General features: G+C 38.7%; 3 protein-coding genes across 13 annotated transcripts in view; all 3 read left to right on the plus strand.

Annotated features, from left to right (window-relative positions):
* LOC144020987 (neuropilin-1a-like) overlaps positions 1-8,013 on the plus strand; it is a 56,667-nt gene extending 48,654 nt beyond the window's left edge. For 4 of the 5 annotated variants that reach the window (XM_077524937.1, XM_077524951.1, XM_077524959.1 and 1 more), the window contains 3 exons: positions 1,867-1,963; positions 2,032-2,076; positions 3,365-8,013. In XM_077524937.1, coding sequence (XP_077381063.1) covers positions 1,867-1,963; positions 2,032-2,076; positions 3,365-3,648 — 426 coding nt within the window. In that variant the 3' untranslated portion in view covers positions 3,649-8,013. The remainder of the gene's footprint in view (positions 1-1,866; positions 1,964-2,031; positions 2,077-3,364) is intronic. The other variant, XR_013284023.1, reaches the window with a different exon arrangement.
* LOC144021009 (integrin beta-1-like) lies at positions 5,931-17,892 on the plus strand. Of its 6 annotated transcripts, XM_077525013.1 has the most exons (15): positions 5,931-5,999; positions 7,066-7,105; positions 9,781-9,847; positions 10,005-10,090; positions 10,382-10,583; positions 10,652-10,822; positions 10,897-11,261; positions 12,423-12,518; positions 12,588-12,677; positions 12,751-12,891; positions 13,705-13,904; positions 15,099-15,337; positions 15,595-15,817; positions 16,849-17,081; positions 17,446-17,892. In XM_077525013.1, exons 3-15 carry the CDS (start codon positions 9,781-9,783, stop codon positions 17,619-17,621), a joined length of 2,289 nt encoding a protein of 762 aa, XP_077381139.1. In that variant the 5' UTR covers positions 5,931-5,999; positions 7,066-7,105; the 3' UTR covers positions 17,622-17,892. The 6 variants fall into 6 exon arrangements, with proteins under 6 accessions (XP_077381139.1, XP_077381104.1, XP_077381113.1 ...); XM_077524978.1 differs by lacking the exon at positions 7,066-7,105 and having other exon boundaries at positions 5,941-5,999; XM_077524987.1 differs by lacking the exons at positions 5,931-5,999; positions 7,066-7,105 and adding an exon at positions 8,148-8,541.
* Positions 17,893-20,537: 2,645 nt separating this feature from the next.
* LOC144021048 (integrin beta-1-like) overlaps positions 20,538-27,500 on the plus strand; it is a 26,319-nt gene continuing 19,356 nt past the window's right edge. The window contains exon 1 of one of the 2 annotated variants that reach the window (XM_077525038.1): positions 20,538-20,910. In XM_077525038.1, coding sequence (XP_077381164.1) covers positions 20,887-20,910 — 24 coding nt within the window. In that variant the 5' untranslated portion in view covers positions 20,538-20,886. Of the gene's footprint in view, positions 20,911-21,323; positions 21,608-27,500 lie in introns of those variants that run through there. The other variant, XM_077525047.1, reaches the window with a different exon arrangement.

Raw genomic sequence — 27,500 nt, forward strand, 5'->3', positions numbered from 1 at the left:
CTTTCCTCACGTAACAACAACAATTGAGTGATTATTCTGATTATCACTGGATATTTCTATCTAGTTATATTTAGTATCTGTTGCCTTCAACAACAACCTAAAAGGTTAGTCTTTTCTCACCAAAAAGCTGCCAAAGTCAGATGATCGTTCTAAAATATAAATGTTTTGTTCAACTATCCATCTGTGTATTCAGTGGCCAACAGGGCTGGACTGGCCATCTGGCATACAGGGTACATGCCTCTTTTGCGGCATATGCAGTGCTTTTTAATTATTTTTTTCCTACTTTTTACCTCAAGAGACTGGCCCACAATTTAGATGGACCAGTCCGTATATAGCTGTAGCTGATGAGCCTAAGTCAAAATGCCAGGGCCGATTTTTTTTTTTTTTTTTGTGCCAGTCCAGCCCTGGTGTCCAAAGTATGGTCCGGGTGGCATTTGTGGCCCGCCATTCATTTTTTAAGTGGCCCGCAACATATACTAAAACTGACTGATAAATTTCTTTGATATACTGTAGAGCTAGGGGTGGGCGATATTACGATATTAGATCGTTAAGGACTTTAATGTGTTGATGATCTCATAAAGCTGAAAGATCGTCTGTAGGGCACATTCTATACAGTTCAACTTCATGCAGGCTCAAGCTTGGTTTATGCTTGACGCATCCGTGAGGTTCGCACGACTCCACAATGCAAAATGACGCATTTTCAGCACCACCGTCCCTCCGCGACGCGTCCACATTACCCACACGCACACCGACGAGAATTTGCTGTCGTAAACAGTGTTTTCTTCTTCCCAATTCTGTTTTATTTACTTTGCTAACTCATCCCAAACTGTTTTTGTCAATAGTTTGTGGAGGAAAAAACATTTTCAACTTCTATTGTGGTGTCAAGTGCTGTTCATACACCGTTGGCACTCTTTACTGCCTCCTGTAGTCTGGGAGAATATCGACCACTTCTGCTGATGTGTACCCGAAAAGTGCCGTGTGATGCTATTCATTACCATTGATAAAAATTGCACTATTTCAATTGAAACCTGTTCAGAAAGGTTAAGATGTCTGTTTTTTTTTCTTTTAGGGTTTTAAATAAATGTTAAATATGTTTTAAATTTTACAAAAATGTTCAGAAATGTGCAGATTAGTCTAAAAATATATGTAAAAAAAAAAAAAGAATCATGATAAAATCGAGATTGTGATTTTATTTTTAAAGAATCATATGACATGACATTTTTACTGTAGCGCCCACCCCTATGTATAGCCTTTCTAAATATGCAAATGAACTGTTTACAATTAATCAAGTAACACCATTTCTCTTCATCTAGAGTAGACTTTGATGAATAAACATAATTAATTTTTACAAGCAGAAATCTACTCTGTATCAAAGGTCCAAATTGTGAAAGTTTCACATGAACCTAACTGCTTTGAAAAAGGTCATCTTACGACAGATTGTTTTTGTTGCGAATGTAGAGATGGGATTCGGCTGATGTTCAGTGTAATGCGCTGATATATTGGGGTAGGTTAGGATCTCGACCACCCCAAAAATATTGTCAAATCCTAAACTATTTCCCTTGTAAAGCTGTCCAGGGAGCACTTTTTCTGAAACAACACTGGACTGTATATGAACATAAGTTTGGACACCCTTGTCAAAAAATCTTACTTTTCCTCTTACAACTGACAACTAACATACTGGATCTCATCTTGGTGTTACCTTCACTGACAATTTGAAATGACTAGATTTCCTCACAAACCAACCGACTCATTGTTCCAAGTCAATATTAAATGTTTGTAAATCCAGTGCTGCCTTCAGGGGCGCGCCGAAATCCCACTTGTGTTTATCGTGATGGGCATTTTTGTAATGAAATGTTGCGTTTGCAGGTGGTTGTGGAGGGCGTGGCGGACAGTCTTAGCACAGGACACATAGCTGTGGACGACATCCGCATTTTAGATGGGCTCAGCGCCGACCACTGCAAAGGTTTGGACCACAACATAGACACACAAATTGTTTTGTCCTCTTCCTAACTGCTGCTTTTCTGTCTTTAGATCCAGAAGTTCCTCCATCTCCGCCCACGCAGATCATCATCCTACGTAGGTTGATCCCTCTTAGTTATTTGATTACATATTTACAACAGAAAGTAGTCACTTTCTTGACTTAACATAAAGTGTAGTCATCAGCTTTACTTAATACTTTTAATTAAGATGAGCGCTTTTTTCACATGCCTCCTGACTAGGTGCTGCTGTTTTGGTTATTAACATTGGTGAGCCACATGCTGCTTCGTCACGATTTACTGGTCACATGTAGCAGTCTGTGGAGGACCAAAACTGCCAAAATTCAAAATAAATAAATGACTAAATAAATAAATAAATAAATAAATAAATGACTAAAAGTGAAAATAAAAATGAATATAAAAAATATAATTTGAAAATTATATATAAAAAAATATATATAAAAAAATAAATATAAGTGGAAATAAATCTGTTTTTATTTTCCCTTTTAGTCATTTATTTATTTAGTTAGTCATTTATTTATTTATTTAGTCGTTTATTTATCTATTTATTTAGTGAAATCATTTATTTAACAGTCTGCCCTGGTGGTCATATTGGTGTTGCCTTCAATACCGCCCAAAAAAATGAAGCGATTTTTCTCAATGTCTTGAAATGTTTTGAACTCAAGTGTTGCCTTCAGGGACTGTCTGAAATTGTATTCTTGATCACAAAACTGGGTTAAATTGAAAATGTCAATATATGCTTAGTTAAATTTATCTGTGCAACAATTTAATCTTAGTGTTGCCTACGTGAAAAATTGGAAATCACAACTTTGTTCACGAAATGAATAAATGAGCGCTCCAAAAGTCAATTATATGTTGGGGTTACTTTCAGGGACTGTTTGAAATTGTAGTATTGATCACAAAACTGGGTTAAATTGAAAATGTCAATATATGCTTAGTTAAATTTATCTGTGCAGCAATTTTATCTTAGTGTTGTCTGTGTGAAAAATTGGAAATCACAACTTTGTCCATGTAACGAATAAATGAGAGCTCCAAAAGTCAATTATATGTTGGTGTTACTTTCAGGGACTGTTTGAAATTGTGGTATTGATCACAAAACTGGGTAAATTGAAAATGCCAATACTGTATATCGTCAGTTAAATTTATCTGTACAACAATTTAGTCTTAGTGTTGCCTTCGTGAAAAATAAGAAATCACAATTTTGTTCACGTAACAAATGAATGAGAGCTCCAAAAGTCAATGTCTAAGTCAGTTGTTGCTTTCAGGGCCTGTCTGAAATTGCAGCTTTTCCTGCACCAACTTTTTCATTTCCAGCTACTGTTTTTCTTGTGACGGCATTTTTTTTTTTTTTTTTTTTTACATTTTAGCGATGGACTCACTCCCAGAGGAGGCTGACGAAGTGGGCGGCGTGGGCGCTGCGGACAACATGCTGAAGACGCTGGACCCCATCCTCATCACCATCATCGCCATGTCGGCCCTGGGCGTGTTCGTGGGCGCCGTGTGCGGCGTGGTGCTCTACTGCGCCTGCTCGCACGCCGCCATGGCCGACAGGAACCTCTCGGCCCTGGAGAACTACAACTTCGAGCTGGTGGACGGCGTCAAGCTGAAGAAGGACAAGATCAACGCACACACTAACTATTCAGAGGCGTGAGGGGCGGGGCCCGGCGGCTGCTCTGACGCCGTTTGGACTTCAGGGTTGGCTTTTCTTTCTCAGGAGCGGCAGCGCAACAGACTGACCTGCAGGAGGCACTGTGTACAAACTAGATGTACAGCAAAAAAAAGAAGATGATCTATTTGTTGTGGTGTTGTTGTTTTTTTTTTATGGTATTGATTTCCTCATGCTGGTGATGAGACCAAGTCACAAGTGTGTGCGTGTGTTCTAACAGTGCCTTTTCCCACCACTTTTGTAAAGTTTTTATTTGCCTTGTTTTGTTCTATTTTTTTTCCCAAACACCACGAGTGTCTCATCCAGGGTTCATCAACACACACACTCACGAGAAGCTCAGCTTTCAGTTGAAACTTGATGTCTCATCTCACAGTCCAAACGTAAAGACAACGTCTCAGCATTCACTCAAAAATGTTTCGACAGCGTCTCAGCATTCCGTCGTAAACTGAACATGTAGACTCCGCCTCCTCATTCGGTCGAAACGTGGTGACATTGTCTCACTCTCAGCAGAAGCTTAAAGACTAAATGGATCAGTCTACAGTTGAAGACGATGTCTAAGCATTCAGTTAAGTTCAGTTAAGACAACACATCAGTATTAAGTTAAACCCTTAAGACAGTCTAGTATTCAGTTGAAACGTGAAGATAACATTTCAGCATTCAGTTGAAGGAGAAGACAGTGTCTCAGTATTCGGTCAGAACGTCAAGACACCGTCTCAGCATTTGGCCGAAATGTGAAGAAAATATCTCAATATTTGGTTGAAACCTAAGAAGGACAGTATCTCAGCATTGCATCACAATGCGAGGACAATGTCTCAGCATTCATTTAAAACGCGTGTCAGCATTCAGTCGAAATATGAGCACAATGTCTAATGCAGCATTCGAGGATAGTCGGAAGTCGGAAATATCCGAGTTGGTTTTTCCCAGTGAAATGAAAACCTGAAAGCGTTCGAGCCGAACGTAAACAACCAAAATGGCGGATAGTGATAAATTGTTTTTTTATTTTGGTCCTCAAAACTCATTTTTGACCTCTAGAAAACTTACCTTTTTGCAATTTTGCTACAGTTTTAATCTTATTTCATAAGCATTCCATACAGTTACGTAGTTGACCGTGTAAATTCATGCAGAGAGATCGCGGCAATGCTGTCACGTACGTTCCGTTACGTGAAGTTATGGTGAATATTTATGAATGGAGAAAGCTATCTAGTTTTATACTCGAGTAAATTGTGTTTTGCCACTCAGAATGACGTCACATTGTAGTCCGCCGGTGAAGTCGCAGTCCTTTTTTCCCCCGACTTTACAAGTGGAATTTCCGAGTTCAAGGGGCCGTTCCCGTACACATTTCCTGGTTTGAACTTGGAAAAGTCCGACTTCCGACCATCCTCGAATGCAGCATTAGCTTTCAGTTGAAATGTGATGTTTTTGTTTGTTTGTTTTAAGGCAGATGGCAAAGATGGAACTCAATGTCTCAGCATGGAAAGGCACATTTGGCAACAATCCGGGACATAATGTGAATAGTTTCAGGCTTTGTGTTCTTTTGTGGTCAAATTCCCATTTTGTGTTGCTACGTGCGCATGTGTGAGTGAGCTTTTGAGAGCGCATGCACACGCACGTTGTTCTATCATGATATTGTACATAGTTTTAATATATTTCTATGAGAATTGTTTTTCTACACGGGACAGTGCAGCAGTATCCTTTCTTTCTTTCTTTCTTTCTTTCTTTCTTTCTTTCTTTCTTTCTTTCTTCTGTTCGCCCTTGGTATGTTGTCATACACGAACACACACCATGTTTGTGTGTTGTTAAATGTGACGTGTGTGTTTGGGGCTCGCTTTCGTACAGGGTAACACTGGACCCCCGACAAGGAGGAGCCAAAACCTCAAGTGTTTCCTTGAACTTTTTAAAACAGGTTGGTTGCTGTGGCAACTGCTTGACTCTTTGTATGGGTTATACTACAAAATGGCTGCAGTATCCTCAAACACGCACACTTGTCTTTGTATCATCGTGGGGACTTGTCATTAACATAATGCCTTTCCCTAACCTCAACCATCAAAAATGATTGTCTACCCCTATTCCTTACCCTAAACTCAACCATAACTAGGGTTGCCAACTGTTACGTATTATCCGGGATGCTCCGTGTTTTGGGCTAAATTGTTATGTCCCGTACCGGGACCTCAAAAGTCCTGTAAAAATAATTCTCAATTCTTACACGAAATGCAGCAAACGGCATCTTTGCCATTTTTGGACCACGGCTGCTCCCGTAGGTTGACAATTGACAAGGAAGTTGCTCGTAGACAATAAAATGAGTCGCTGGGTGTGACGACATGTGGAGATCTTGCAAGGTAAGAGAGGCAACTAGAGAGAGAGAGAGAGAGAGGGGGCACTTCCTGGTTTCGTCACAGCTTCATGTCGCCTTCACTCTAAACGCCGATCTTAATATGTCGGCTGCGAACGTATCAGCAGGAGCAATACAAGATGTATTCTCGTACTATTTATGAAGAAATACTGTGAGAATTTTGCTTGCTGGCAAGTTTCTTAATCATCGCTTAACATAGCAAACCGCACTCTACAGGTCCTAGATCTGCTAAAACAGCAATGTCACTAGTGACATTAGTGACGGCTAAGCACAACCTGTGTTGTTGTTGTTTTTAGGTAAAGAGGCAAATTGTGGTTTCTTTGAGGTTTTGTATGATGTTACATAATAATGGTCTGCAGTAAGGATTAAAGGGAATGTACAAACTTTGTGCATTTCGAATCTAATCAGAATATACACTGATTTCACACATCATGCTCACACCACCATGACACCGTGCCGTGCACCTGTCCCTTATTTCGGGATGACAAAGTTGGCAACCCTAACTATAACCCAATTCAAACCTAAACTCAAAACCAAGTCTTGATCCTCAAAAAGAGGTCTGAACTTGTGTGGACCACCAAAATGTCCCCACAATTTCAAGTCGGTCCCCACAATGCTAGTTAAACCTGGAAAAACACGTGTATGGGCTCTACAATGTAGCAAAGACAAAGGCACATTTGTTGCAATTACAGTGGAATTGCTAAAGTGGACGACAAACCATTGAGTGGTTGACTTTTATCTTGTTCCGTTTCTAAACAAATATCCCCTTGCAAAGTGGTCTATTCAAGGGTCAAACTGTCACCATCCAAAAAATATGTATTTCTTAATTGGGTTTTGTAAACTTTAAACTGTCAAAAGTGTGAACATTTTAACTGTAAATATAAAACTAAAATACAGTCAAACTACTTTCCAAATGGAGATACATCCCCTTTCTTCCCTGCCCAATTTCATGCTAGCCATTCCCCGCTACATGCTATTTACTGCTCCGTTGAAATTGATTTGTGCACAAACGTTTATTGTAAATATCTGTTTTGTTTTTTTGTTGCCTTCAGAGAAGGTCTGAAATCACAGGTTTCCTCACAAAACAATCAAGTGAGTATTCCAAATATCTTTAAACGTGTCTAGCTAGCTTAACACTGGTATTAACTTCAGGGACAATCTGAAATCAGTGATCTTTTTTCTTCTTCTTCTTCTTCTTCTTCTTCAAACTTACCTCAACATTAGCTGGCTTCCCGCTGCACGTTATTTCTATTAGGACTCGGAGTTAAAAGCTTGAGTTGCTTCTCAATTCTCGATGTACTGAAGTCTCGCAAGAGTTGCTGAAATCACGCAAGACTATGCTTAAAATGTCACATTCGTCAGACTATTGGAGGTGCCACTGTAGCTGAAAACCATTTCGCCACAATATATATTTTTTATTATTGATTATTTTATCCAAATAACTTGTTTTCTTTCATGAGTAAACTTTATTGATCTGGTGAATGAGAAAGGATGCTGCAGCACTGGATGTGATTAAATAAAATATGATCTTGCACTGAAATGTAAATTTAAAAACAAAAACAAAAAAAAACTTGATTTATGATGTAATAAAACAAGATGGTGTTATATGTTGTTTTTATATAGAAAAGAAAGAAAAATGCGTTCAGATGAAGATGTACAATTTTCCATGGGAAAAACTTCTGTTTGGAGGGCTAAATGACGACTTCCTGCCAATCAATGATGTTTTTTGTAACATTTTACTTGTTTTTGTTTTTCAAACCTGCTTCTGTACGGTTGCTGTTTTCCATTTAACGAAGAAAGAAAAGACAAAAATATAAAATAGGAAAAAGTAGCAGCTCGGCCTTAAAAAGTGTTAACTGAATAAAAGCAAAAAAAAACTACAGTAGATTGTACTTTCTGGTTGACGTCCAGATTCATCTTGTCTGTGTTGTTGCAGATCATTTTGGACTTTACATTCCAAACAATTGGATCAATAAATGTTTGCATTCATTGTCACAGTGGCACATTTTCTTTTTCGTTTTTTTTTTTAATTAACTGATTGTTGACAGGTTTTGACAAAAGTATAGGAACACATGACACCTACAAGCCAGTGAAGTTTCAGTTATGTTCAGTTTGTTTGGCTTGATTGGTCATCATTGTTAGGTCCACATTTGTGTCAATTCGTTTAACTGATTATAGAAATGCTAATAACACAGTATGCAGTTGAGCACGTATTCACTTTTCACATAATAGTATAGTGGGGATTACCAAATGTCTTTGCTTCCATCTCCATGTATGTGCAATTTTGGGAGGGTAGAAGGAGGGTGTAATTTAACTCTTATGTCTAAATGTTATTGCGAAAACAAAAAAAGATTCCTCACAGCTGTTGTAAAGATGTTTGAGTAGAGGCAGAGCTAGGAGGAAAGCATGCGAACAACCCTGCTGACATCTTAGCTGGCTGTGTTTTTTCACATTTTGTGGATAAAAGAGGACATTCACGTGGAAAATAAGTATTACTGTGACTGCTGCTACTCAAGTGTCAGAACAAGGTAAGTGTTACTCAAATTAATTGATTTTTACACACTTTGTTCACCTATAAAGTTTGCTGAGTTGCCATTGTGAAACAACAAAAGACGGAATGTGTGTGGGCGATAACTTTTGGCTGTGGATGAACATCACGTGCCTGTGAAAGCATTGACATCATTCCCCAGGTTCAGTTTTTACCTCAGGGCATTGAATCAATTGCAGCTGGACTGTTGTTGAAGAATTAGAAGTCGTTTCGCAGTTCCCATCATCTGCCTCAACAATGGAGGTTCATAACATTGTCCACTCGGACTCAATGTCCCACACATCCTCTGGGATGTGGGTGAAGTTCTTCCAGAGGTAGGAATCAAAACTCCTTATGACAGAGGAGTCTGCTAGATGTTCCCAGTGGACCCTGACAAGAACTAAATGTTGTGTTTCAATAAATTAGGTTCTAAGATTTTTCAAATTTGAAGACCTGCTGCTGTTTTAAAGGGGCTACATTTATACACTAGTTTTAAGAATTTTTGCCAACAAAATTTCGCTTACCCCAGTCTATTGGGAGTTTTTTGTTTGTTTGTTTTTTGTCTCAGAATGTTCATTGGGAGGTTTGAGTTGAAGTAAATTGTTCTATTAAAAAAAAGAGAAAAAAAAAGAAGAAAAAAGAAATTCTGCTTATTTTTAAGCCTTTTGACTGCTGTCTGGGCTTACTATTATCTAGATTTTACAATCTTATTTCCAGGTTTCTTGTGAAATAAAATGGGGTATATGCCACGGAAGAGGCAGGACTTTCGACTTCCGTGATTTTTGCACTTGAGTTTGGTTCCGGTCCAGGTTGTGAATGCGCAACCGAGCGGCACAAAGTCGGAAGCACAAGTATTTTGACACAGCTCACACGTCGCAAACTGGACCGGAACCAAAGCTGATGTGCAAATTGCAAAAACAGTCCCGCCTCTTCCGTGGCATATGCCCCATTAACTTGCTGCATGGGCATAGGCGATAACTTAACTAGTTTCAAGTAATTTCCTTTTATAACAAGTGGAGATTTCTCATATTTAGGCCCTGCGTTCTTTGCAGTGTGATTCCTGTAGGTGTCCCAATATTTTTGTTTTTTCTTCACGCTCCACTTGCTGCAAGTGCATCAATACTTTCGTTCCATATTTCATTGTCTTGTCACTACGTACTGCAGGTGCAATATGCCTCCACGTGAAACATTTTAATTTAATCTAATTGACTGTGTTGTTGTTTTGTTTTGTTTTTTCAAGATGGATCTTTGGCTAGTCGTGCTAGCATCCACGTTAGCACTCCTGAGCTTTAGCCGAGCCCACCGAGGTAAGACTCAAGTCAAAGGAGTGAAGTGTACTCCACGAACAACAGGTGGCGCTATAACCGCTTGCCAGAACATATTGTTACGTTAGTTTTTGGCCAAACTGCATGAAAAATAAATAAAAATTTGTTGGCCATACTCGCAGCTTAAATGTTCTTTCAGGAGAAAGTGTTTGCATCAAGGCTAACGCTCAGTCGTGTGATGAGTGCATCCAAGTGGCCGAGTCATGTGGATGGTGCACGGATAAGGTCAGTTGCTTGATTGAAAGAATCGGGTCAAGACCTAGATGTTAATTATGTAAAGGAGAAATTGTGCTTGGGTCCTAAAACCAACCATTACAGGTAGATAATGATTCCCATTGAAATGAATGGAAACACAATCTGTTCTAGCCCCAGAACCATTTTTTTTTAATATATATATTTGAAAAAGTCCCCTTTATTGGATTAAGTAACAAATAATCATGGCCAATATTGAATGTACAGTATCTCTCCTAATCTCACCCACACCCTGGCCAAAGTAACTTCGTGTTGTATCATCAGGACTTCCTCACTCTAGGCGAGCCCAAATCTGCTCGCTGTGACGACGTGGAGTTTCTGAAGGCCGGATGGTGCAGCAGGGCCAAAATCGAGAACCCTCGCGGCAGTATCGTCATCACCGAGAACAAGCCCTTCTCCAATCGCAACGAGGATGTGCAGATCACGCAGATCCAGCCTCAGAAACTCACCCTCACCCTTAGACATGGCACGTGCAAAATATTATTTTGAAAAGGCATTTCCTGTGGACTAACTTTGTGGTGATGAATCCCACAGGTGAGCCGCAGACATTTGATCTGAAGTTCAAGCGAATTGAGGACTACCCCTTAGACGTGTACTACTTGATGGATCAATCCTTCTCCAAGAAGTCCGATCTGGACAATGCCAAGAACCTGGGCGCAGACATAATGTCGCAAATGCACGGCATCACCTCGGACTTCAGGATTGGTGAGGATGATGTCTCTACTGTAGTTCCAGCAACTTCATGGACCAAGAAGTAAAAATTGCGTCTCCTACTGCAGGGTTGGGATCATTCGTGGGGAAGACGGAGATGGCGGACATCAGCACCACTCCGGCCAGCTTCCAGAACCGTGCCAGCTACAAGAACATCCTGCAGCTGACCAATGATGGCAACCAGTTCTACCAACTGCTCAGCCAGCAGCAGATCTCTGGAAACTTGGACTCTCCTGAGGGAAGCTCGGACGCCGTCATGCAAGTGGCCGTGTGCGAAGAGCAAATTGGGTGGAGGAACGGCCCTCGTCTTCTCGTCATCGCCACAGACGCAGGATTCCATTTTGCTGGGGATGGACAACTGGGAGGTGTCAAGCTCCCCAATGATGGAAATTGTCACCTGGAGAACAACATGTACACCATGAGTCACTCATACGTAAGAACTCACTTGTTGCTGACTTAATGAGGGACTGACACTTAATTACTAGGACTGACTGACTGACTGACTGACTGATCAATGTTATCATTCAAACTTATTTGTCTGGGAAATTGTAAAAGCCTCATGTGCTTCATGGGAGATGTAATTGAGAAATTTGAGTAAGTTTAAAACTTTAGTTCCACTAACCAGTTATAAAAGTTTTGGGTTTTTCACAATATAAAATATATAGCCTATATTAAATTTTGTCAGTTTTAATTTAGAGCAGCTTTGTTTGTTTTTATTAGCTTTTTATGCTCTGTTTTAGTTTTTATTAGTTTTAGTATTAGTTTTTTTTACGTTTTTTTTGTTTTGTTTTTTTTTGTCAAGTGAAAGATAAAAAAGGTCACTAAATATTGCGTGAGTAAAGTATTCTACAATTCTCAAAAAACTGTTTACCCTTCCTTCTTCTGTATGGACGTAAAGTAATACCGAAATAAATACATTTAAAATTAACCTCGAAAACTCATGTATGATATTAATAGACATAGATGAAAATGAAGGACATTTTTGCTATATTCATAGTAAGTTTGTTATTTTTTTTTTTATGAACGTAAGATGTAGTTTGGCTGAGTTTTAATTTTTTTTAAAGCAGGTTTTATATTTATAAACAATTTTGGTTTTAGTTAATTTGTTAGTTTTTGTTAACTACAATAATCTTGGCAAAAATTAGGTTTTCTAAAAGTAAAAAAAATAAAAAATAAAAAATCTAAGTTCCTGTAATTTAATAATATCAGGCCTATGCAGACCTTGCTGATGAGCTGATCAGCTGTGTTGGAGAAGGGAAACATCCAAAACCTGCAGGACTACGCAATCTACAGGACATGAACGTAACTCATTTTCACATTAAAACTAGCCAGATACATTTGCCTGTTTGCTATGAGTGGAGGTCTAAACTCTTCTGAATGACATTCTGGTTATAGTTTTTGTGCTTTTTTTAACCACTTACTTTTTTTCAAGCAATGGCCTTATTGTTACGACATACAGTATAAATTACAGTATGTGGATTAACAACATTGGATTGATTGATTGATGTTTGTTTAAATACTGTATAAATGTTTTAAAACATGAACATGTGGAAATATCCTAGCCTATGTGCTAATATTGTTTATTAATCATCAGGACCATCCCTCCATCACCCAGCTAGTCCAGAAACTAAGGGACCACAACATCCCAACCATCTTTGCCGTCACTGAGGAATTGCAACCCATTTACAAGGTGGCAACTGACAAGAACATACCTGTATATTTATATTTGTGGTATGTCACATAATTTTTGTTTGTACAGGAGCTGACAAATCAGATTCCCAGATCGGCCATGGCCACACTGTCGTCCAACTCCAGCAATGTCATCAAACTCATCATGGACGCCTACAACGTGAGTGCAAATCTGAACTTTACAGCCACAGTATGATTTGTGTTCCACTTTTTTTGTAATTCACTTTGCACAGTCTTTGTCATCTGCGGTCATTTTGGAAAACAGCAGGCTTCCGAAAGGAGTCTCCCTCACCTACAAGTCAATCTGTAGGAATGGCGTGGAGGGGACCGGCGAGGACGGCAGGAAGTGCTTCGACATCTCCGTCGGAGATGAGGTGCTTTGGGTATTATCCTGAAAATTCAAACGTGAAAGCCATTTGAAAGGTATTACAATGAATTTACGCAGAAAAATAAGATGGCACAAATCCCAAGTTGCATGAAAATAACATTGAGGCTTTAGATGCTGTCGGGTAACCTGTTTGACATCTATTAAACACGACACAAAAAGGAGAGAAGACACTCAGTTCAGGGCTCGCGAGGAGAGGAACTGACTGACACAATTCACTTCTGCACTCTCTGAAGATTCCTCTCCTCACCCTCTCTATTTATTTGGTTTTGAACGCCCTTTCCACGTCCCTAGTTACATGGGTGTTCCAACCCTAAAAATGCAAATGCAAAGCATTATCTGTGAAGTATTATACAAAAAAAAAAAATCTTCAGTGTGGCATCGACACTATGGAGAAAATGTGAACCTGGAGTGGAAAGGAAGGATAAAAGAAGAGTTGTCATGGTGCAGGCAATGAATGCTGACCTCAAATTCAGTCGTCATTCTTTCATTCTTTTGCCATTGAAAGACAAAAAAGATGGAAACGAAAAGAAAAGGTGCCAAAGACAGCAAATCCTACTTCAGATTTTGCTGCATTTAAGCGAAGAAAAGGAAAGAAAAATAAATCTTGGACGTCATCTGCATCTACAAGTACTATGAGATACCTTCAAATTTGCCAGTGACATTCTAAAAGGAAGCATGTTTGGCGCCAAAAAGATGGGCCCTAAGATTGACCCTTGAGGAACACCACTGAAAAGAGGGACAAAGTCTTGCTAACAATTGCAGAAATGATGATTTGTGATGTCATGCTTATGGTCCTCAGGTGACATTCAAGATCTCCATCGAGTCCCAGGAGTGCCCGTCGCACGGCAACCCGGAGAGCATCAAGATCAAACCGCTGGGCTTCACCGAGGAGGTGGAGGTGGTCCTCAACTTCATCTGCAAGTGTCAGTGCTCGGCCCAGAGGGAGCCCAACAGTAACAAGTGCAGCGGCCAGGGCACTTTTGAGTGTAATGCTTGCAAGTGAGTGGCAACATTTTTTAAAGTGAAAGGTCAATCTCCAATTTTTATTATTATTTTTTTTTACAATAATATGTTCATTGCAGTCCAACTAGTCTAAATACGGTATTCTGGTTGATATTGTGTAAGTGGAATATTAGTTAAGCAGCAAAATCCAGCTGTTTATATCCATCTCCGCAGGCGGCCATTTTGCCACTTGCTGTCGACTGAATATGACGTCACTGTTGCTCAGATCTCAGGTAACAATCGGTCACAGATCAGCGTCAGAAAACAGATGAGCTGTGATTGGTTGTTGTCTGAGCCCTGAGCAACAGTGATGTCATCTTTAGTCGACAGCGGGTGGCAAAATGGCCGCCCCCTGAGATGGATAAAAAGGACTGGATTATGTTTCATAACTCATATTCCTCCAAAGTAATATTAATCAGAATGTCATTTTTAGACGAGTGAGGTCACGTGTAACATGTTATTGTCAAGAAATGTTTACGGTTGACCTCCACCTTAATGCATTCATTAAAGGGATACTTCACTTATTTAGCCCATTATAGCAATAAAAAGTTAATATTTTGTCTATAATTAGTTTGATATTTTCATTATTTTTCACATACAATTAGTACCTTTAAAAACACATTTTGCAACTTGCTGTCGACTGAAAATGACATCATAAAGACTCAGATAACCAATCACAGTTCACCTGTTTTCTAGGTTTGGTCATGTGATATTCACAAGCTGAGCTGTGATTGGTTACCTGAGCCCTTGTGATGTCATTTTTAGTCGACAGTAAGTTGCAAAATGTGTTTTTAAAGGTACTAATTGTACATGAAAATATCAAATTTATTATAGGCAAAATATTAATGTTTGACTTGCCAAAAATGGCTAAATAAGTAAAGTATCCCTTTAAAAACTTGCTGGATAAAATAGTTTCAAAGCTTGTTGGTATCAGGACAAGAAAAAACTCAGAAGAAACTTGATTTGAAAAATGTCATTGACAGAAACAAAAGAAAAAAAATGGTTAAATTAAAATCAGACAATATTAATATTAGGACCACAAATAGCAATTTAGTTTTAAAAAAAAGGAGTAATTTTACCCCAAAAAAAGGAACAAAATTTCAAAAAAAGTAAAATGCAATTTTACAAAGTGCAACATATTGTAATTCAAAGTATGTGCTAAAATTGTGGAAATATATTTTTTCTCCTCAGTTGTAATGAAGGTCGTATCGGACGTCTGTGCGAGTGCAGCGCGGACGAAGTTCGGACGGAGGATCTGGACGCCACCTGCCGCAAGGACAACGGCGCGGACATCTGCAGCAATAACGGCGACTGCGTGTGCGGAACCTGCCAGTGCAAGAAGAGAGATAACCCAGCTGAACTCTACAGCGGACAGTACTGCGAGTGTGACAACTTCAACTGCGACCGCGCCAATAACAAGCTCTGCGGAGGTAGGCAAGTTAAAGGTTTTTTAAGTTAAAAGTGTTTTTTTGGAAAATGTCTTAAAGGGGAAGTCAACACCCCCCCCCCACCCACCCAAAAAAATTCTTGAGAATATGTTCTATACAGCCACCCGAGTTTAAGTAGGGTATTTTGGTTAATACTGAGTTAAGCAGCAAAATCCAGCAGTTTTTATCAATATCAGAAGGCGGCAATTTTGCCACTTGCTGTTAAATGAGTGTGCGCGTGTGTGTGTGTGTGTTGTCAGGCCACGGCCATTGCGTGTGCCGCATGTGCGTGTGCGAAGCCAACTACACGGGCAGTGCGTGTGACTGCTCCCTGGACACGTCCACCTGCCTGGCCAAGAACGGACAGATCTGCAACGGCCGAGGAACCTGTGAATGCGGCGTCTGCAAATGCACCAATCCCAAGTACCAGGGACCCACCTGTGAGATCTGCCCCACCTGCCCTGGAGTCTGCACTTTGAACAAGTCAGTACTCAGCAATATACCTTAAATAAATACATAATTGCTCACTAATACTGTATATCCGCAGCAGTTTTGTTTTTTTTTTTAAATTGCAAAAGTGTTTGCTCTTATTGTATGATTTTAGTTTCCTACAATTCTAACATAATTTTCATGGAATTGCATAAAACATACAAAATTGTTCTGTTTGGGGGGGGGGCAAGATTATGATTACCTCCAAATATATTAGGAGAACATTGCAGTTATTACAACTTTTCAAAAATTCAAATTAAATGCATTAAAATTGCTTTATGGCAAATTCTCCCCCTTTCTTTTGTTAAGTTTTATGATCTTTTTATGTTGTTCTCATAAGCCTCTTATTTACTTCTTGTAAACAGTATTCTCTTTATGTTCTAATATTATATAATAAAACTATTTTCATTAATGCCAATTTCTGAATAAACTGATCATTTCTATTTTATAAAATTGCAGTTTTTCCTCAATATTCTGGTTATTTCATAAAGTCAAACAATATTTGTATCAATGCTACAAATTAATTTTATTCAATGGCAGCTTTTCTTTCATTATTTAGTTTTCTCATAAAATTACAGTTTTACCCATAATATTACAAAACACAAAATTCCTTTCATTGCTAGAAGTTTAGTCTTGTAAAATTAGGAATATTTTCATACATTTTTTTTGGTTTGTTTTTAAAACTTCCAAAAAAACTTTAATATTATAAAGTTCTCATAATATCCATCCATCCTTCCATCCATTTTCTTGACCACTTATTCCTCACAAGGGTCGCGGGGGGTGCTGGAGCCTATCTCAGATGGCTCTGGGCAGTAGGCAGGGGACACCCTGGACTGGTTGCCAGCCAATCGCAGGGCACACAGAGACGAACACACATCCACACTCACAATAGTTCTCATAATATTCTGACATTATTCATGTAAACTAGAAAAATACTTGTCAAATTTTACTTGCAATATACTGTCTTAAGTCCCACCAAATGATGACCCTCTTCATGAATTATTATTATTATTATTATTTTTAAGGGAGTGCGTACAGTGTCGAGCGTTCCAGACGGGTGCGAAGAAAGACACGTGCGAGCGTGACTGCGACTATTTTATGCTAACCATGGTGAAGGACGTCGGGATGCTCCCACAGCCCACGGACCAAAACTATCCCATCATACATTGCAAGGAAAGAGACGTCGACGACCTCTGGTTTTACTACAGCATCTCCATCGAGAACGACATCAAGGAGATCCACGTCATCAAGATGCCGAGTACATAACATACTAATGAACATAACTTGACTAAACTAACAAAATTATTGTATCGTTTAACAATATACAGTACAGCTGTTGATTCCTGTCGGTGTAAAAAACAGGATTAAAGAGGATTTCACATTCAGGCAAAAAATAGCTGAATGAAAAACATACCTTAAAGTGCTTATTATTATTATTCTTTCAAAGTTTTAAGTAATAAAGTAAGAAAACATCAAGGGAAAAAAATTCTGATCCTGTTTTTGCACTTGCATATGTAAAAGTGGAAGTCATGGAAACATGCATGAGGTGTTGACATGCGAGTGTGGGGTGCAACCCTACCCCGCTAATCTCAAATGCTTTTTTGTGTTCCGTGTGCATGCAGCACGAGGCGTCATTCCATCTGGCCTGGAGGTGGGCTTCATGCACAACTCGGAGCTGAGTATTTCCTCGTCCTCCACATCTCCCTGCTCCATCTTGATCTTCGGAATGAGCAAATGGCTGAATCTCCTGTGTTCTTTTGTGGCCTTCTCCATCCTTGCTCCTCTGTTTACATATTAGCTCCTCCCATCAGAGAGCCCGTCAAAGAGTTGAGCGCAACAGTGGATTGCAGACATGCAAATGTTTGAGAAATGATATGTTTACTCGTCAGTCTTCAATGTCGTAGTTTAATGGAAAAATCAATTTAAGATATTGTCACGTCATGGATGTATGCATGTTGCAAATTAAATATTGCAAATTAATTAAATATCTCGATGTCACAATAATGTACAATGCATGGTTACTTGGCTTATGTTTCAAGTGGAATTAAACACAAATGTGGTTAACACGGTTATTCTTGTTCTTTTTATTCTTTGTGTTTGGGTGTCCTTCCCTAACCTGCTAAAATTGGAACATTTTGGAAAAAAACAAAAACACAAAAACAAAACCAACAACATTGTGTGCTAGTAGTAACTAGTAACCATGAGTAAGTTTTACACACGTTACACATTTTAGTATTAAATAGCCTACTGCCCAAAATAAAATGTACACTCGGCTAAATGTGTCTATGGAAACGAGGGTTGTGCCAAAAAAAAACGATTCATAAAAGAATCGAGATTCGCATTTATGAATTGAATCGATATTAATATCCAAAAATCGATTTTATTTAAATTAGACATGAAGAAGAAGGGGAAAAGGCAGTTGTAGCCCACATGCTGTTTTTGTGGAAAAAGTCACTTACAAAACAAAATTAATAAATGTTTAAACAAAAAAAAGACACTTTAATGTCTCTATTTGTCATTTTGTCTTGCAAAGCAGACTGGAGTAGATCATGACAATGTTTCAAATCATTTTTCAATCAAATAATTTCGAATCGAAAATCCTTGAATCGAGAATTGAAAATCGATTCTGAATCGAATCGTAGACCCAAAAATCGTAATTGAATCGAATCGTGAAACAGTCAAAGATTCCCAGCCCTAATGGAAACGCCTCAATGCCCGATTGAGGTTTCGAGGAGCCATGTACACGCTTTGGGTTGCACAAATTGTCAAACAGTTGAGAATAGATTTGCCTTGATACCAAAGGTAGGAGAAATTGTTATTGTTTTAATGTGATTTTCACTCAAATCACATTTGCTTTAGAGAGCAGCTGGAAAATGCTAAATATTGTCCGTCAAGCTAACCCCCAAACAGCAACAATAGCTAAATGTAGATTAATGGAGTCTCATTTTGTTGAGTGGTTGAAGTATGAGTTTATAAGAAATCATCCATCCATCCATCCGTCCATCCCTTTTCTTAATCAGTCGCAGACAATTTGCGATATCAGATAACTGATTTATATAATCCAAAGAGCCTACATTGTCATTAACTGTAACACCTTTTTTTTTAGTGTGTGGTGTGCTAAGTAGGGGTTAAACTGACATCAGCTTTGTCACTTTGCAACGGGGTTATTATAGTACTGGAAATGTTTGTTTTTTTTTGTTTTTTTTTTCATTTTGAGCTTTCTTTATTATCCATCCATCCATTTTCTGTACCGCTTACTCCTCACAAGTGTTGAGGGGGTGCTGGAACCTATCCCAGCCGGCTTCGGGCAGTAGGTGGGGTACACCCTGAACTGGTTGCCAACCTGCCAAGCATGTCTTTGGAATGTGGGAGGAGACCGGAGTACCCGGAGAAGACCCACGCAGGCACGGGGAGAACTTGCAAAATCCACCAAGGAAGGCCGAAGCCCGAACACGATCTTACGTCCTCAGTACTGCGAGGCAGACATGCTAACAACTTATTCACCGTGCCACCCCTTTGTTTATTATGGTTTTGGAAATTTCATTACAGTTAGTTTTTATTTAGTTTTAAGCTTTGTTTTTTAAATTTGGTTAGTTTTAATTAGTTTTCTGGGCAGCTCTGTTAGTGATTAGTAGTTTTAGTTATTTCAAAAATGCTTAGTTAGTTAGTTAGTTTAGTTTTACTATTAGTTTGTGTTTTAAAAAAAAATGTGTATTACTTGTACGCAATATTTAATAATCATGGTAAAAGACGATGTCACTTCCTTGTGACACACTTTCAAACATCCTTATTCCGGTTAATATTGAAATCAATATACTTAAATCACATTCAAAATTAACACCAAAGGGTCATGTATTAAATTAATAACCAAAGACTAAACCGAAGGACATTTTGCACTATAATTATAGTTAGTTTTAGTTAGTTTTGTAAATGTAAAATGTAGTTTCAGTTCGTTTTAGTTTTTAGAAAAGCATTTTCGTTTTTATTTTATTCCGTTAACGAATTTTTTTTTTGAATTGTAGTTTTAGTTATTTCATTATTTTAATTAACTAAAACAACCTTGCTCTGCAATGACAGTTACCACGTGAGATAAATTAATCGCCAATTGTGTGTTTTGGTAACAACATGGACGCCTTGCTAAAATCAACAGGTGGTGGGTTCGCACAGAAAACTATCAGCGGTGCTTTTAACGTGTGGAATGAGACTATGAGAGCTGTACAGTCAACTATCAAATGGTCTATCTGGTACGGTACCTGTCGGTGGTCTGGTGGTTGGGGACTGCCCAATTTAGGGGGATTGGGAAAATAATTAAAACATATTTTTAAATTATAAAATAAAATGCAGCAGGGGCTTAAATTGAGCCACTCAGATTTCTGAGGGGGGCTATAGCACCCCTAGCCCCAGTGTAGCACCATCCTTGGATGATTAGACTCTTGAGGAGGCCAGTCTGACGGATACTTTTCAATAATGTGTTACAATTTTATAAAAAGTAATCCTGAAATTTTACTTCAGAAAATACTGTTTAGAAAACACGTTGTTGCATGTTAGGCCGACTTGCAGCGCTTGACAGGGCGACTTTGCCTGCAGCAATATGGCGACAGCTCTGACGTATGAAGCGGTGGTACTTGCTTTCTCAGGTGTGTTTGTTACAGCTGCTGCTATGTGCCGCCGTCGTAACGGGGTGGGCGGGGTGTGTCGCTCAAGAAGAAGAGGTTTGTAATGTTCAGTTCATCGGCGGGGCATCTCATGAAAAAAGCGAAGTTGTTCCCACTTCCCGGGGAGAAAAAAAAAGGAGCAGCAGTGTTGGTGTCGGACCAGCCGATGAAGACTCTTCTCCGCTTTTCTATTTTGTAACTTACGATAGTCTGTATTAGTGGGAGGACAAGACAAAAAAGTCCCCCCAAAGCTGTGGCAAAGTTGTCCGAGTGAGAGAAGGAAATCAAGTGAAGGCTGGCACATTTTTTTTTAAAAGCTAGCCGTCGCCCCGCTACTATTCTTTCATTTCGCTTGTTTTGGGATTAAATAAGACATTCTGGTGGAATAATAAATGTCATCGTGAGTTTATGGGAACCAAGAGTCAGAGCAAGGTAAGTTTTATTAGTAATAAATTACATATACAGTACACACTTTGTTCACCTTTCGAAGTTCGTGTTGCCTTTGGTCGACAACAAAAGAACGGTATGTGTGCCTTCGGGCGACTACTTCAGGCTGTGGATGAACATTTGACAGAATATATACTTTTATAACCTTACGGATCCCTTTTTTAAAGTGAAAAATGTTGTTGGTTTTAACCCGGTCCTCAAAATAATGTGAGTAAATTTGAATATAAAGTAGGCCGCTGTGCAGAGCAAACACCTCTTATTTGTTCACGGAGCAAACCGATTTGCTAAGACTTGTACTTCACTTACTTACTTATTTAAAAGTCGTTTCATTCTTTGGCTCGCTGTCTCTATTGAGTTTTTCGTTATTTTATACCGATGTATATTTGCACGTGGTTTATGGGAATCTTCCGTTAAATTGTGTTAAATTTACATGTATACAGCAATTTGTGGTATTATTCATACATTTTCAAGAAATATGAATATTTGTAATAGTGGTGTTGAATAGTAGCTAGCTAGCAAGCTAGTCTGTCTCGGTCTTGTAATACCACTTCGGATCTCTGGGGGTGGTGGTGAGTCCCAAATTGCAGCCCAATGCGTCGCAGGCGTCACGCCCAGTGCATGACTCGTTCAAGCGATTGACCGAGGGGTATATGCCACGTGGGAGGCAGGACTCCCGACTTCAGTAAGTCATACACTTACACTGTTTCTCGCAATATATGCCTATATGTCGCAACAGTAACCGGAAACAAAAATATATATACCTTTAAAAAAAATAATAATAAAAAAAAAAAAGTTAATGCTTCGATGCTCGCTGATCTGAGCATGGTGTTTGTTGGAAGTCCGCAATCCTAAACATTTTTTAAGTAAAGTTTTTAGGGGAAAAAGTCTGACCAATCCTAAACATTTTTTAAGTAAAGTTTTTAGGGGAAAAAGTCTGACCATTTTTTTCCCCCCAAGAAAAAAAAGTGAACTACACAAAAGGTTAGTTTTTTTATTTTTAATTATTAATTTGTTCTTTTGTTATAATAATAATAATAATAATAATAATAATAATAATTTTAAATGTATTATGTTCTTTCTAACAAGCACTTACTTTACAAGATTAAAATTGTATGTATATTTTCATCTTCAATTGGTTGGCAACCAGTTCATGGTAACCCTGCCTACTGCCAGAAGCCAGCTGGGACAAACTCCAGCAGCCCCGCGACCCTTGTAAGGAGTATGCGGTTAAGAAAATGGATGGATGGATATATTTTCGTTTAAAATGTTTTGAAGAAATAGTCTTTTCTGGAGGAATATGTGTTTATTTTGCTTGGGGAATTTACATTTTTTAAGTAAAAGTAAAAAATAGTACTTTTTTTTAATGTGGGAAAATGTTTTTTTTTTTTTTTTTTTTTTTTTTTTTTTTTTTTTTTTAAGAAACCACATTTTTATGATATAACTTACTGTTGTTTTTTTTTCTCAACTTTTTTAACTCATTTGTTTTTACTGTTCTTTCATTCACATTCAGAGTCCATGTACGTAGCCTGAAATGATCTTTGCTTTATTTGCCAGTTACAGTGTGAACGCCTGAAGTGGTCGAAATTAGTTTTGACTCTCTGCTCCAAGCATTATTCTATAGCATTCCAAGTCCACACAAATGTCAGAAAAAGCAAAAGGCAAATTATTGCCATCTGTAGCACATGATTGGAAGTTTGACGTGTCCTTTCAAGTGTATTTTTGTGTTATTTGTCAGGACTTTGAATAATTATGGTTCTATTTGTGGTATCTTTGATTACAGATTTGAAGGTTTAGGTTGATCGAAGAAAAGATTAAATGAAGCAGGGTGCCTCCATTTAGTCTGGCCAGCCTGTAGTTTTGTCAATACACCTTTACGCATGTCTTTTTTTTGTTTTTGTTTTTTGCTTCCTTTTATTCACAATGCATGCGACACAGCATGCTTTGAAAGTTTCCCGGGAGACCGCAGTGCGGTTCTGTTTTATTGTGTGTATCAAGTCGAGTGGTCCACATGGAGGTCTTGGCTCGCACTCTGCTGGTTAACCAAAATCTTCTGGTCAGACAGGACTGCAGACGTCGCCTTCTTCCCTGACATGTCGGGACTCGTCGGGCCTGCCTGGTGCCTGGCTGGCTTCCTGCAAAGGAATTGTAGCCTGAAGCTTTCTCTTTTTTCGTGTTGAATTGTTTTTGTTGTCTAGCAACAATTCAACATCTTTAATAAAAGTTAAGTCACAGAAAATGTGAAGGATTTGTCCTGTTGATTGGAGACATGAGGGGCAGTGAGTCACTTACTGAGCTACGCCTTAAACACTTTTAGGTGGCGTATCAGAGTCCGCAGGGTCATTCTGTGTTACGCAATCTCAGACCACTTCATTCTCCGTCTTCCTCCTCCTAGTTGTCATCTTTGAGTCATGGATGACGACTTGTTCTTCTTGAGAACTCATAAAAGTTAAACAAAGGGAAATCTCCAAAGTGGAGCGCAACATGGCCAATTTGTTATTCATTTCAAGTAATTGTATTTGTCGCTGTGATCTTATTGATCATGCCACGCTTGAAAATTCTTAACCGGGTCGGGCTATTGTTTGTGCTCATTTAATGAGTTTTGTTTTGTAAAACCTCTCCTCGCTGCTCTGTGAACAATCGGTTCAGTGTTCAGAGAACATGTTTAAAAGAATTTAATAGTTATATTTAGAAGACATTTGCACGATAAATGTTAAATTTTCCCATTACATTGTCTTTAAAAAAAAAAAAAAGGCTGTCTTTATTTTATATTCTAAAAAGTCACACAAACAGCCTACTTACTTTCTATATTTTATTTATGTATAGATTTTTATTTTTTGTTTTATAAAAAGTATTTATGTTACAAGAAGTCAAGAGAGACTATTTTGTTTTTCATAAACAACTTTATTTTCATGTTAAAAATGCACTTTCAATAAAGTATTTGAAACTCCGTTCCTACCGCATTGTTATTTTTATGTTGAGATGGTGCAGCTGCTGAAAGTAACTAAAAAAGTAACTTTTAATCTAATTTAGTTGGGGCGTGGCACTTCTAATGTGGGCTAAAGCATGCTTAGCACACAACATGTAGCATGGCCTGTGTAAAATGTCTAAGAAGTGTTGTACAACACCGACTTTTCCTCACTTTGCAGGAGCTGTGCGACATTTTGCAGCCTCAAGATTGAAAATCAGAATGTTTTATTTACACAAAAATAGTAAAAACAAAATACTTATAGAGGCACATTTTAATGAGCATGTAACTTGTTTTTTTCTTATCTCAATGAATCGCTGTAATGCTTCGATGCCGAAGGAAGCGGTCAGTTGTGTAGATTAGAACAGATTCATTTTGGCCTATTACACTGCTTAGTCAGCTCACAGTTTGATTCATTGCATCACTCATGGTTGTAAGACGTAAGAAAAGAGTTTGGGATTATGTAACCACAGTCATTTGTTCCTGTAACGTATTTAACAGAGGTGGGCATCATCATTGACTGGAATTGATGATTGATGGAAGTGCCCACCTTTCGACGTGTTCGAAGTTCCTTATTCCAGCACAGCATGTGTAATATGGATGTGGTTAGGTTGGAATGTATGAGCTCATCCCTGAGAGGGGGTCTGGATCTGGAGGTTGGGATCTCCTCCCTGTGACCCACTAACCCTTACTGCTTGGCATCTTGTTCAGTTACAAAATGGCTGCACAGCCTGGAATTGGAATGTTGCTTTATCTGTTCGTTTCTAATGAGAATTGGAAAATATAGATCTCAAATAGTTTTTTTACAATGTTGACGTAATGCAAGATGCAGCTGTTATGAAAACACTATGGACACGTTAGGCCTGTGAAAGTGAGTTAGTAGTAGGTATTGCATTGATAACACAATCTCCTTTGTTCATTGTTACAAACACGCCCGCAAAAACAAGTTGGCTGTTTGTTTTTCTTTTTTCTTTTGCCATTAATTAGCCCTTGTACAAAACTTGTATTTTATCTCAACTTAGTTGTATTTCCATCTAATTTGGTTTCAATTTTTATTTACATAATCGCTCAACTGTGTTAACATTCATCCTAATGAAAATCACAGAAATGTTCTGATAGTCATGCGTTGACTGCGACCTGTCCTGACACAACTAAGATGCTCCTGCTTGTAGTCTGGAATGAGGAATTGTGGCTGGTTTGGGGTGTGGTTTTGATGGGAATAATTGTCGTCATACTGGGAGGTTTGTTTGGTGTTTCTTACCAGAAGAGAAGGAGGGATCCTAATGGACTGAAAGTGGACTAGCTGAAGCAGCAGCTGGTGGTCCGCTGTCTGTCTGACCGGCTGGCGAAGCGAGAAGGGGGATGGGTGGCAAATTGTTTGGAGACCACCACATGACACCTTAACAGCCGTCAAAATGTTGTTTAAAAAAAAAATAACAGGGAGGAAGCTGCACATCAGCAAAGCATAACAGGATGTAGGGTGCAAAAATAGTCACATTTGTCGAAGTAGTTTGTTGTTAAATGTTTAATATTAAAGCATGCTACACTTAAAGGGTTAGTTCAGATTTTTTGACATGAATCTCTATTTCATCCTCACCTCCAGTGTGTGCGATCAGCACTGACTTACCCCTGACAGCGTTCTGTGACACGAGTTCTGGTCCGGTGTTGGACGAGAGGAAAATAGTCCAACAAGCTGGCTGGGGTCACGGAAATAAAACAGTTTTTCTTCTAAAAACGATTTGTGTTCAAAAGAGTGATACATTTGCATTACAATACTTCTTTCTGAAAAAAGTCAGACGTCATTACCGCCAGGTACTACTTTTCTGTTTGTTCGTATCACTGCGCGGCGCCCTGTAGACAGCTGATCGACGCGCTGCAAACAGCTGATAGTCGCGCCTTCCGCCTTCGAAAAGACAAACAACTTGTAGATTAGTGCGCGTCTATCAGCTGCATGCGGGGCGCCGCGCAGTGATACGAACGAACAGAAAAGCAGTGCCCGGCGGTAATGGCGTCTGCCTTTTTTTTCAGAAAAGAAATATTGTGATACAAATGTATCACTCTTTTGAACACAAATTGTTTTTAGAAGAAAAACGCTTTATTTCGGTGACCCCAGCCAACTTGCTGGACTATTTTCCTGTCATCCAACACCGGACCAGAACTCGTGTCACAGAACGCTGTCAGGGGTAAGTCAGTGATGATTGCACACACTGGAGGTGAGGATGAAATAGAGATTCATGTCAAAAAATCCGAACTATCTCTTTAAACGAATAGTGTTACCAGGTTGTGTTGCTGAACTTGGTCTAAGTTTTAGCAGGTGTGCTTTGAAGCATAACAGCAAACGCGCAGACACTTATTAAACATAATGGCCACCGTTCTGTTGTTAATTTATCCACTTGCAATGAAAGTGAGATAAAAGTACAATTGTGAGTCATGCAGGTGAGTGTTCTTCCACAGACATTCTCAAAAAGGAGCTAGTTAATTAACAATCCAAAGAGGAAGTGACTAACAAAAACAAGGTAGTGTAAAACATCTAGGCTTCATGATTCTCTTACACGTCTGCTTCATGCTGCTTACATGTCCTCACATGATACTGTGCCATTTTATTAATGCTATCACACAACACCGTTTTTCTTGCTTGATGTTCTGTTCCATTTTTAAATGTATTATGTACTTTCTTCCGATGAATAAAAACATGTACATGTGCCTTGAGCTTCGAGTTTTATTTGTTTCCTGTCGTAACTCAAAACACTCATATTTAAAATCATGCCCCTATCAATGGGAAAATAATAATAATAATAATAATAATAATAATCAATTGATTATGGAAATGCCATTAATTTACTCCCTCACCACTCTATAATGGTTTGCTTTATAAAATCCTAATTATATAGTTTATAAAATAACATAAAATGGAATATAAAGAAATAAACATTCATTATTCATTATGAATCCCTCTGGTGTGTGCAACATGGCCATTGGGGGGGCAGTATAATACACAGCCTTGCAGTGCAGACACAAAGAGTTTCACAGCTACTGCAGCTTGGTGAACTGCAATAATAGTTATTTTTTACGTGCCTGTGTGTATTGTTATATTGTCTGTCTACATGTGCATGTGCACTGTGTTCAGATATCAGATTATATGGTGTGGTGCTGGTGCTCTCAGAATTGTGATTTCACGCTGCAGATTGAAGCCAGATAGTTGGGACACTGCACTTGGTGGACTTTCGATCAGTCTCGAACAAAAAATGTCATGTAAAACTTGTCAATGCTGCTAAGCCTACTACTTAGATTAATGTACATGTTGCTAACATGAACTTGTATGAAAACATGATGCATACATGAAAAATTGTGATATGATGACATTGTGTGGGGGTTCCGCCTCCTCCAGTTTGACCTTACAAAGTCTTGTTTGTGTCAAGCTAAATATTAGCTTTAGTTTTACAAATCAGGAACTAGAAATTAGAGGAGTGTAAAATTGCCAATGATATCATGCATTTTTTTTAATACTGTTTTGGGATTAAAAGGTCGTTCTTAAAATTATCTGTCTTTTTTTTTGGGGGGGGGGGGGCGGATTTTATGTACTGGTGGTATTGGTATTGGTGACTACTCA

The sequence above is a fragment of the Festucalex cinctus genome, chromosome 1 (genome assembly GCF_051991245.1).
Source record: "Festucalex cinctus isolate MCC-2025b chromosome 1, RoL_Fcin_1.0, whole genome shotgun sequence".
NCBI classification, from domain to species: Eukaryota; Metazoa; Chordata; class Actinopteri; order Syngnathiformes; family Syngnathidae; genus Festucalex; species Festucalex cinctus.

Bases quoted from the DNA above. Each gene is read 5' to 3' on its own strand.
- LOC144021009 (XM_077524978.1), top strand. The intron at 10,584-10,651 runs GCACGTGCAAAA...TGAATCCCACAG, and splicing joins CACCCTCACCCTTAGACATG to GTGAGCCGCAGACATTTGAT. The intron at 12,892-13,704 runs GTGCTTTGGGTA...TATGGTCCTCAG, and splicing joins ACATCTCCGTCGGAGATGAG to GTGACATTCAAGATCTCCAT.